This window comes from Chaetodon auriga, chromosome 8 (genome assembly GCF_051107435.1).
Source record: "Chaetodon auriga isolate fChaAug3 chromosome 8, fChaAug3.hap1, whole genome shotgun sequence".
Taxonomy (NCBI): Eukaryota; Metazoa; Chordata; class Actinopteri; order Chaetodontiformes; family Chaetodontidae; genus Chaetodon; species Chaetodon auriga.
The window spans coordinates 727,763-740,053 of NC_135081.1; the positions used below are offsets into that span (position 1 = coordinate 727,763).

General features: G+C 42.2%; 1 protein-coding gene across 16 annotated transcripts in view; it reads left to right on the forward strand.

The window, feature by feature from the left end:
- Positions 1 to 12,291, forward strand: part of LOC143324155 (uncharacterized) — a 35,600-nt gene that overhangs the window by 10,974 nt on the left and 12,335 nt on the right. For 5 of the 16 annotated variants that reach the window (XM_076736392.1, XM_076736390.1, XM_076736391.1 and 2 more), the window contains 5 exons: positions 574 to 1,294; positions 1,955 to 2,093; positions 8,182 to 8,354; positions 10,223 to 10,372; positions 10,612 to 10,832. In XM_076736392.1, the coding sequence (XP_076592507.1) occupies positions 574 to 1,294; positions 1,955 to 2,093; positions 8,182 to 8,354; positions 10,223 to 10,372; positions 10,612 to 10,832 (1,404 nt within the window). The other 11 variants (XM_076736403.1, XM_076736400.1, XM_076736402.1 and 8 more) reach the window with 11 other exon arrangements.

Here is a 12,291-nt window from a genome sequence, read left to right on the forward strand (position 1 = left end):
CACAAAGTGGCACACAACAGTGCTCATTAGAGCCATTCACCGTCTTCTGGAACTTAAAAGTCCCTCTCACATTATACTTCGTCTTCTTTCGTGGATGTTGATTCATTTTTCATTCCTTGTATTTATTTTAGCGCTGTTTTGACTGGAGAGGGAAGTAAACCGGAAACTGGTTTGCCGATTTCAGGCGGAATCAGAAGTACGTCACGAGGCTTGTGCACAGAGCCTATTGCACTGCTTCTTTTCTTTTTAGTGATGGGTCTAATGAGTAGTGGAGTAGGCAGAAGTATTGATATGCAGGTGATTAAAGGTGTGCCTACATCCATTTATGGCAAACTGTGGGATTGCAAATGAGGTTTGTGTTGCACAATGATTGAGATTTATTACAAAAAAACAAAAACAAAAACATGTGTACACATGGCACCTCCTTTGTGTTGTCCAGTATTACCTTTGTCTTATTGCAGTCTCCAAAAAGAAGTATGATGTGTTGGATGAAATTCGTCTAATTTAAGGAGAAATAACTCTCGGATGGTAGTGTGAGCAAAGCTGATGGTGTATGTGTTTGTGACTCTGCAGGACATCAGTGATGGCATGCCATGGTGTGAAGAACGTCTGGTCCGTAAAGTACTTTTCCTGTCCCTCAGGGAATTCAGAGACACACACCGTACCACACACAAACACTCACACATATACACGCGCACACACAAATGCACATCAAAAAATACACTCTTTCATTCTCAGCGAAAGACACAGACACTGTCTAACACACACACACAGAAAAACACACGCACAAGACAGAGTGTGCACACACCACAGCAAAAAGTCACTCACAGACTACAAAACACACATACACAGAAAAGCAGACACACGGCACAAAATATGCACATTTCAAAACACCTATGCCCTAATGAACACAACAACAAAGGGCAAAGAACTAACTTTTCTCAGGACTCAAACACACACAAAAATAAATGTACCCACAGACTACAGAACATTCAAACACAGTCAAAAGTTTGTACAGGGAAAATTACACATACTGTACAGCATACACACCTTCAAGAAAATACACACATGTTCCAGAAGTATTCCGCATCAACCAGGACACTACGCTCACATAAAACACAAAATACAGTGTCACTGCTGAACTCAAAATACATTGAAACTGCAAAATACACACATCGAAGTCTGCACAAACACTTAGTGAAAAACACCTGCATACCTGAAAAAAAACAAACACTGCTGAGCACTCCTGTCAAGGCCCGGACACTGAGGTCACACACTCCCACAAGCCCCAGTGGTTAGTATCATTTTGCTCCTGTTCTCTTTTGTCTTAATCACAGTTGTATCTGTGTTATTTGTAATTCAGCGCACTGCAAGTTCCTCGAAGGATAATTCCAGTTTCTTACCAAATCTTATTTTCACAGTTTTGTCCATCAGTAATCACAGCATTGTATTCTTGTATCATAAATGAATTGTTGAGATGTCGGAACACAAAAAAATCACTCAAAAGAGTCACTATGATTTCTGCATTGTATCGATTTGCTCATTGCATACAACTACATTAAGTAGAGTACGTCAAACTTGAGGCAGGAAGTGTGTGTAAGTTGTGATGGTTTACAATGTAGAATTTGTCATTTTCTCATCCAAGTTTGTTGTTTTGTTTGACTGCTTGTGTTTAATTGAACTTTTCACAGCTGCGACTAACATGCATTTGGGCTGGTAGAAAATATACTTTCTTAGTTTAATCATTTTAAGCATCCATGAAAGAAAGCTTTGATACTTGCTAATAACATTGTTTGAAGTGCAAAATATTTCTAGTATGTCATGTACTGTTTTTGTTATAGTTTTGTTTCACTTTTGTTTACTTTGATTTATATAACATTGTATGTATAGATCATTTGTCAAAGCACTAAAACTACTTCATGTGAGTAACTAAAGTTATAACTGCTCTCTCAAGGATCTGTGGTTAATGGTATCAGCCGATGTCAATCCCTCCAGTCAGCTAGTCCAAGCTGGAGCTGGTCCTTACAGAAACACCCTCAACAGTGCCGCCCTGCTAGCATCCCTCTTGACAAGGATGACACTGCCAGCAAAAGGTCTGTTGCTGTGGTGTGTTTTTGCATGTGTGCTTGCATGTTCAATCCTATGTACATGACAGTTGGAGAAAAAGTATACTATGCTGCCACCAACCCCACACTGGCAAGAAGACTCCAGCACTAACATGGAGTGTTAAATGGTCAATGGTTAATGTCATTCAGAGCGTTAAATTGTCTGCACATCTATTGACACAAATGCCATGTTTAAGGTTGCGTTCATGCCATACAACATTGAAAAGGTAGGAACCAATCAATGCAAACCATTTCAAGATACAATTGCAACAGCAGGTACAATCAGTGCCAACAACAAACGACTGATTATAAAATCAAGGTGACTCACCAGTGAAATCTTATAGTAATCCAACAATCAATAACACTCCCAACAAAAATGATCTAGTTACATTGACAAAGGTCCAGATGATCAAGTCCAGTAGATTATTTAATACAAACACTGTAACAATCCACAGAATTTTTTTTATCATTTCAAATTAACCAGCAGATGTACTAATCTTCCACATTTTCAACATTACAACTCCAGTAAGCATGCACACATAGGCAACATGTTGGTCTCAAGATGACCAACACACTTTGGATTGGACTGTTGGATTGATACCTCACTTGACCAGTCAGGATACTTTTCATATATACAGCTGACAAGAGCCAATGGGAGTCTGTGTTGAAAGCATTTTGGTCTCTTCTTTTGTGTAAAGACGGAGCTAATTGCAACTAATTGTGCAGATCACTGCTGCTTCATATAACCAGTGAAACTCTGAAAACAAGGAAATGCTGCTTTAGTGGGTACAGCTAAATCAAGGAATTCAGTGCAAATAGGGATGTTACACAGGGTTTGAAATTACTTCGTAAATGGCCTTAATATAAAGATATATAATCTAAATATGAGTATAGATACCCACAATATGACTTTATATGGCATAAATATAGATATTTATCAAGATAAATAAAATACAAAACTTCTTTTGGAAAACGGTTAGACATACTATTAGAAAATCATATGTAAGATATTCATGATCATGATTAGGCACAGGATAAAAGTGGAGAGCTCTCTCCTGCGTGTTGCTGGATTGTCTTGAATCCCTGGCCTTGTCTTCGTTCAATCAGTGTGAGTACTGCGTTGCTATCCCCTCTCATTGTGAGTGTGCTAATGTTAGTTTGTTTGGACTACCACTTAGTGTGTGCTCTTTGTTTCAGTTTGTCTGCCTGCCACGTCAGTGTGCGTCTTGCCTCAGAGAACCTGATTTGTCAGAACTCCCTTTGTTTAATTCCACTCATGTTTAAAATGTGCTTTATTTTGTTTCTTTTCCACTCCTTTGGAGTATGTCTGCATCTTTGGGTCCTCAGAAAATCACTCAGGTGTTCTGCCTAACAGAACAATCCGGCGAGTGTGGATCCAGGACATCCAGTAAAGAAAGCAATCACATTTCAGGGCGTCTTACTAGGACAGCACAAACAATTATTTTGGGCCCTATGCGAATCCAACCAGTACATGGCGTCTCAGGTCTCCAAACTCTCACGCCACATGGCTCAACTCACTGGCTTACTCACACAGCAGTTTTAGCCACAAACTTCCCTCTGTGAACTTCTCTTTCCGAAGCGCAGATAACTAACCCGAACTGACCAGATAACTAACCCTGACCGGCAATAAGTGCCAGGGTTTTCTGCTTCAATGCAATATTGTCTTCAGACAACGGCCGCCCTCTTTCTTTTCGGACCAAGCTAAAGTTCATTGCGTGTTCGGGTTGCTGAGGGGCAAGGCTCTGACTTGGGCTGAGGCACTGAACACTAGCACAAACATTAGCACTCTCACGTTTGCCGAATTTGAGAGGAGGTTACAGTTAGTGTTTGACCACCCCAACCACGCCGGTAACACAACACAAGGAAATCAAATCAGCGGCAGACTTCGCTGTGAACTTTCTTACCATTTCAGCCGTTGCCGGCTGGAATGACACGGCGCTGAGAGGCGTGTTTCTGCACAGACTCAATGAGCATCTTCAGGATGAGATCGCCACCTGAGACGATCGCTGGACTTAAAGGCCTTGTGGATTTGGCCATTCAGCTCGACAACTGCTCAAGATAGCGCCATCTGGAGAGGACTCCTTACACCACCACCAGATCTCCTCCTCAGCCTAGATGACATCAGGTCTTCAGCCTCCAGTGGGAGAGCCGACCTCCCACTCCCACTTTCCACCCAACCTGCGGAGGAGGAGCCCATGCAGCCAGGAAGAGCTCGTTTGTCTCCTGCCAAGCACCTCCGCAGGATCCGAGCAGGTGAGTGTGTGTACTGTGGCAAAGTGGGTCATGTTTTGGCTCTCTGCTCCATTTGGCCAAAGGGGCCAGCTCGGCAGTAGATTTGGGGGTACTGTCAAGCCCACTCTCCCAGGATTCTAAAGTCCCCCAAAGACGCAAATTTCAAGTGCGGGCTTCGTTCTGTGCGGCGGACGCAGAGGAAAACCTGATGGACAAGCGCTTGGCCTGTCAGCTGGAGGAGCTGAAGAAGACTGTGAAGGCTAACGCACTCAATGGTGAAGTCATGATTGAGGTAACACTCTGCACCACTCCCATAAAAATGATCATCTCTGGGAACCACCATGAGGAAATCTTGTTCCTTTATTGTGCATTCCCTGCACTCTCCAGTGGTCCTAGGCCATTCTTGCCTACAGCTTCACTATCCCCAGATTGACTGGGGCCAAGGGAAAATTGTAGGATGGAGTTCTCAGTGCCACTCTCTCTGTCTCCGCTCAGCTCTTCCCCCTGCAGGTGGAATCGCTGCCACTACAGCCTCCCCTCCAGATGCACCAGATCTTTCCTCTGTTCCTTCTGTTTACCACAACCTCAAGGAGGTGTTCAGCAAGGTGCGTGCTCTCTCTTCCTCTGTACCGATGCTACAACTGCTCCATCGATCTCCTCGCAGCTGCACCTCTACCCAACAGCCGGTTCTACAGCTCGGCACGCCCGGAGAGGGAGGTGATGGAGAAGTACATCAAGGACTTGCTAGGTGCAGGATTTTTCCTTGTCTCGAAGAAAGACAAGACTCTCAGACCGTGTTTTGATTTCAGGGGTTTGAACAAAATAACTTTAAAAAACAAATACCCCTTACCACACATAAACTCTGCTTTTGATTCCCTGCAGGAAGCCACCATCTTTTCTAAGTTGGACTTGGGCAATGCATATCACCTGGTTCGTATCAGGGAGGGGGACGAGTGGAAGACTGCCTCCAACACACCTCGGGGCCACTTTGAACAACTGGTTATGCCTTTCGGTCTCACAAATGCCCCAGCTGTCTTGCAGGCGCTGATTAATGATTTATTGAGGGATTTCATTAATCAGTTCGTCTTGGATGACATTTTGATTTTCTCCCATTCCCTAGAGGAACATCAAGGCCACGTGCAACAGGTGCTCTCCCGCCTGTTAGAAAATCGCCTGTTTGTCAAGGCTGAAAAGTGTGAATTCCACTCTAACACTGTGTCATCCCTAGGCTTCATCATCCAGGAGGACAGTTTGAAGGCCCACCCTGAAAAAATAAGAGCAGTGGAAGAGTGACCAGTCCCAGAGACCCAAAAGGAGTTTCAGCGATTTCTGGGGTTCTCTAACTTCTATCGAAGGTTTGTTGAGGACTACAGTAAGATAGCCATTCCACTGACTAAGCCAACTTCTTCCAAAGTGGAGTTTAGCTGGTCAGACAAGGCTGACAGTGCATTCAAGAGACTCAAGGGGCTGTTTAACTCTGCACCCATATTGGTGCAACTCAACCCCTCTAAACTGTTCATTGTAGAAGTTGATGCCTCAGACACTGGGGTGGGGGCAGTGCTATCCCAATATGCTGAACCTGATAATTGTTTGCACCCTTTTGCCTTTTTCTCCTGTCGTCTCTCTTAAGCCAAATGATTTGGGAAACCCTGAAATACTGGACGTCAAACTGAGCCTGGAGGAGTGGAGACACCGGCTGGAGGGAGCTGAACAACCATTTGTGGTTTGGACTGACCACAAGAACGTAGCATACATCAAAACAGCCAAGACACTTAACTCCCGCCAGGCCCAGTGGGCATTATTTTTTAGTAGGTATGATTTCTCCCTCACCTGCAGACCTGGTTCCAGGAACACCAGGCCCGATGCATTGTCTCGCCAGTTTTCTACAGCTGGCGCTGATGCTGAACCTGAGACCATCCTGTCCGAGGATCAGGTCATTGCTGCCCTCACTCCTTTTGAGTGTGCTTTGTTTATCTTGTCCACTCCTTATGAGTGTGTTTTCTGTTGCTTATTTCTTCCGTAAAACAAATTCTTTTTATTTTACTAAATTCCTTCCCTGGTCTGCATCTTTGGTCCTCAGAAAATCATTCAGGCGTTCTACCTAACACTACAGGCATCTAGTTGCAAAAAGAAAATATTCAGTCAGTACGTAGAAAAGCCTTTTTCCATTTCAGTGTCTTCAAACTTCTATTGCTCAATGGCAGTAAAAATTACAGTGTTTGGAACAAAACTCCATGCGTGTACTCCAAATGGTCTAAGAACATTTTCAGTTTACTTTGGGTATGCCTTGGATAGGCATTTTAGGCTCATTTTACATGAATGGCTTAATGTTATCACAGTCTGGTGTTTACATGTATTCAATCTTACCAGTGTGCTAGAATTATGCAGTGAATCACACTACTACAATTTTATTTACTTCTCTCACAACCACGGTATGTTCTTAACATTGATTGTGTTTACATGGACATCATTATACTGGTTATGGTCAGGGTTTTGCAGTATGCTGGTTATATATTTGTCACATGTGAACATTGTATCCTGGTTATGACGCACCTGAATATGTTATACGGAGTATAATCAGAAGCAGAAACCAGGATACTGTGGCATGAAAACACCTATGCTGGTTTCTAATCACTGTCTGTAATTAATGATCTGGCCTGGTGCCTCTCCAAGCTTGAGTTATTTAAGCAGTTACTAATTAAAAGGGCAATTATGATGATGCAATGAACTATTATTATATTTCCACACACCAAAATTAAAGTGAAAATCTGATACTAATATTATAGAGGGTTAATTTTATTCATGAGATAGCACATACAAATGAAGCAGAGTGGTAAATGGAAAATTAACATTCATTCTCATTTAATTCAGTCAGTACAGAAATGTTGGAGTGGCTGAGAGTTGACTGATCAGTACTGATCACACTTATGTGCGCAGTCATGATTTTGGAGAGGCCTGTGTGTGAATCTCTGTCAACCAAAGCTACATAAATTCCTTTTGTGCATGGATTTGCAATTAAAGGTGGTCTGACCAATAGTTCTTGTTTTTCAGTTGTCTGCCTCACATACACTAGCATTTTATCAGAGCAGCTCGTGCTTTATGTTCATATCTGTGTCTCAAAGCATATTTTTCTGTTTTCTTCCACATTGTGTCTGAGTACACTGCAGTACTGTAGCTGACCAGTGAAACACTGATAGAGAATAGCAGCCTGTGCTGCTTTTGTTATACAGTTGGTGTAGGAGGGAGGAGGATGGCAATTTCATGCCAAAATGACTACCCAAATTGCGTTGTACTGTCTGATTTGCTTAAAAACTCTATCCATCTTAGAAGTGGGCTTGTTTGAAGACAAGAAAATGTCAAAGTAATACAAAAATAAAATAGTACCTGATGAAAATAGGATTTTGATTGCATTTGTACTGTTCTTTAAGAGAACAAACTCCACCTGTACTGCTACCCATAGGCCCCAGTTTGCCAGGTACACCTAGCTAAAACTAATGGAGTCCAACTGTCCTGGAATTACCAGGTTTGTGGTGCTCTTGAACTGTAGTGAATTTGAGACACAGAGGTATTTCTGTTATTTAGCCTCCCCTTTATGATATAAATGGGGTGGACAAAATAATAGAAAAACCTGACAGTATAATGCAGTACAATTGAACAACAAATTGCAACCCCAAAATGGTCGACACCTCTCTAATACACTAAAGCTTTCATACATACATAACTTTCATGCAGGACTGTTAAAAGTGGCAACTGACTCTGACGAATGTGTGTGTGTGTGTGTGTGTGTGTGTGTGTGTGTGTGTGTGTGCGCATGTATGCGCAGACCAAGACTGCAAGCACAGAGGAAATTTGCCCAGTCCCCTCCCAGCTCTCCAGGACCACCGATGATGATGACACCAGAACAAAATAACCACAACCACAACCTGGCTGTAGTCACCTCTCTGACCAGACGTCGACCTAAGACTGAAGACTTCCTATCTTTTCTCTGTTTGAGAGGTAAGCTACAAGCGCAGAAGCTGCACATGCACAATAGGAAGTGGTCTGAACTGCTCTTGGTACAGGGTTGGTTGTAGGCTCAGTGCCAGCTCAACTCCATATCACCATATAATGTGCTACCATGTATACAAGGACCAATACACAGTTGTGCTTAAATTCTGTTTTTCTGAGTAGTCGGAGTACGTTTCTCTGTGTTTAAAGGTCTTAACCAGTTTTTGTGTTATTTGATGTTCTTTGAAAGTTCAGTGAAAAAGAGTTTTGATGCAACCATGGTTTTATGAGAGAGAATGGGAGTGTACCATTGCCTTTTGCTGTCTCTGGGGGAACACCACTGAAAAAGAAGAAAACAAACAAAAAACATTGTGCTGGCTGCCAGTCCCACAGTCCTTTGTTGTAGCCATACTGAGAATCAATTGATGCAATTTTCACAAAAAGTAAAGATGTATCTACAACATCTGAAATGCAGTCAAGTGGGGCAGTGTTGCAACTTTTTACCCCTGAGCAGCTGTCAGTGTTCCCTCCTCAGTCTAACCAGGCTCCTAATGCTACAGCTGACTCTACAACTGCAGCTACTGCTAGCCAAACAACAGAAACTGCAGTTGGAGTCAGAGACTTATCAAGGGTTTAAACCGACTTGCCATCTTGGCCAGTATCCCACAAGGACCGGCAAATGATTTTCCAGCAACCATTATGACCGGCATGAGTGGACTGAATATTCAGCGTCTACTGACTCAGTTTTCTATTTCATTTACTGCCACTTAGAGGTGCATCAACATATCTGTTGGAAGAACTTTCATTATGTACTCATTCAGGCCGAGTTGTCTATGAGAAGAAAAAAGACCTCTACACCCATAATATGCCCATCAGTGAATATGAGTGTCAGTGAGTGAACTTGTTTTTTCTCCCATTATTTTCAATATGTTATGGAAACATTTTGCCCAGCTGTCAACAGCCTGTACAAAATTATGTGCTGTTTGTGTGTGTCATTTCTGGTAACAAACAAATCAGCACGTGTGTTCAGGCCTATATTTTGCCAGATTTAACCTATTAGAAATTAACATGTATTTTAATGCATTTCTTGCATCATGCATTTTCTGTGATGTCTAAACAAAAGATCAATGATAATTCGACCTCCACTCCCTGTCCATGGTACTGAAAGATGCCCCAAAATAGACGTTTTGACCAGCATTTTCGCCCCTCTTTTTAAGTCATGAATTACATGCAGACATTAGACATTGTGAATGTGGGAGAGAGCTATATGTCTGTTAAAACATTGCCATACCTTGGATTTTACTGAAACTGAGTCACAACCTGTCAAGGCCAGGATGGAAACGGCTTAGCTTTACTCAGTGGTAGTATTTATTTTTATTTTTATTTTTATTTTTTTTTTTTTGGGGGGGGGGGGGGGGGCGCATGTCTGCTTCGTTATGATAGTGACAGCTGGAGAGAGACAGGAAAGACAGGGGAGAGAGAGGGGGGATGACATGCAGCAAAGAGCCCGGGCTGCAATCGGCCATGATACATGGCACGAGCTCTGTCAGGTGAGCTACCAGGGGGCCCATGAATTCAAACTTTTGAGAGTAGCTGTCTTGCAGTCATGCATTGAGGTGTCATCCCTCTGCAAAAGAAAAAAAAAAGAAGAAAAAAAGAAAAAGAATGGCTTGAGCTGGTTTGTATTGCCTGTGGAACATGCTCGATCAACTGAAAACTGGTTGGAGAAAGCAAATTATTAATTTAGGTGAGCATAATAGAAAAGAAAATAGAAAACACAGGTCCATGTTATTTCATGGAAGTACATCTGGAAGTACTTATTTGTCTGTGAGACTCGCACATCAAAATCAATGAAAGCATTTCCTCTTTCACTTCAGGTTCAGCTGCGTTGCCCAACAACATGGCCTTCTTAGTGAGGGGACAAGCAAAAGTGCAGGCCGGCACACAGCATCTTACTTCCTGTCTTTCCACCAATCACAGGACTACAGCTGAGGGGAAGAACATGAACATATTCAGTAGAACAACAGGTACTTACGAACTGACCTTATTGTGGACCTGTCTGTGAGGAGTGGAATCCAGGGCAGGGGGGTATTTTTGCTCTTAAATATAGTTACATCAGTCTTTGTGAGTGAGATATTTATTTTTTAGACTACAATGATTGAGGTAACTTTAAATAAAAAAGTTAGATCAATTAATCAAATACAATGCCTCACTTCTGCCTCTCCATCTGTCTTTGTGCCTCTGTATCTGTCTTGCTGTCCTACAGTGCAGCAAGACTCTAGGTCTCTGAGAGGGAGTGGAGGCTCTGTAGCAGTCAGCTCCTTCTGCCCTCTAACTGCCCGGGCACAGAGGAGGAGGGAGAGAGAGAAGCAAGAGGAGGAACAGCAGCGGAGGAGCAGAGATGGGATGGAGGACAGGAGAGAGGAAGCTGACAGACACCTCCTGAGACCTCGTCAGCTCTCCCTACAGGTCATGAGGGCTAACAAGGTCTGACCATCATTTCTATACACTTCTCTGTCTGAAAGTGTCTGGTACCCTCAATTACGAAGATTCATTTTGACATTGATGCACAAAAAGTGTTCTCTTTATCTTGATCACAAATTTAAGATCACAGAGTATCAACAGTAAGCAAAGACACAGTGATGGACACACCTGGGCCCATTGTCCATGACTAGTTTTTGACGATACAAAACATCCGGCATCCAGTGTGATCAAAACTTCCTGACATGTTCAGAGATGCCACCCGGGGAACAACATTAATATTGAAGAATAAACATCAACAATGATCTCTTTCTCAGAGAGAGCCAAAGGCAGAGAGCGATATGCACATCAATGACAGGAATAATACCTAAAATAATAATAGAAATATGACTAATAATAAAATATTAAATGAATGTGGGAGAGAGCTAGTAAATTGTAGTAAATTAAATAGTGAAAGTATAAGTTTATGATAAGATATGATAAGATGAGATAAGATCAAACTCAAACTCCCCATGCTGGGGAAATAAAGCTGTTGCAGCCAGCAAAGTATTAAAAAGCAAAAAGAGCCAAAACGGGTCACGATAAAGAAGATGCAGGATAAAGTAAAAAAATCAACTATGTATATTTACATTAATTACAGATTATAAAATACTTATTGCTATAAAGATACTACTGCCCATAAAAATACGCTGCCAATGTTCTTCTGGGAAAAAAAAAAAAAACCTACCAATGCTATATGTTGAAATGCACTTGAGAAATACTGTTGCAGAAAAAAAACATTGATTTGCACCAGTCTATATATATGTACAATATGTACTGAAACAAGTGGGGAATACTCAAGGTAAAGTGAGGCACTGGGACACTTTGGAAAGAGGCGGGGAACAGGCAAACCAAACCACGGTCAGATGATTGGGGAGTTGGAAACAGGACACAGGCAGAGTGAAGTTTACACTATGTTTACACGTAGCCGGCTATTTTCATAAACGGACATTTCACCCTCTCCTTTTTCAAAAATAACAGCGTGCACACGTGTCCGTTTTCAGAAAACTTTTCATTTACAGTAACTCATGTATGTATGCCGTCGACGCTGGCGGGGAGAAGTTGCTGCAAAATTGCTGACCTCCGAGCACTCATTCATATCTGCTCCTTGATAGAATAGAGCAGCTGTATACAAAGTGTATACAAAGGGTTTGCACCAACATAAATGCGACTGCTACTCTGAATGCATCCATGATCACCATAGCCAAATGAAATGTAAACATAGATCGCACCTTTGGCGCAGGTGCAAGTTCTGGCATATAATGTGACGTCGGCTACCTAAAACTCAGCTTTTCTCCGTTTTTCTCTGTTTACATGCAAACGTGCAGCTGAATTTTTCCAAAAGCTCCACTCTGGCCGGAGTTTTTAGAATGCATCGTTTTCAGAAGCAAATTCTCTGTTTATGTGTAAACGATGGGCACAAATG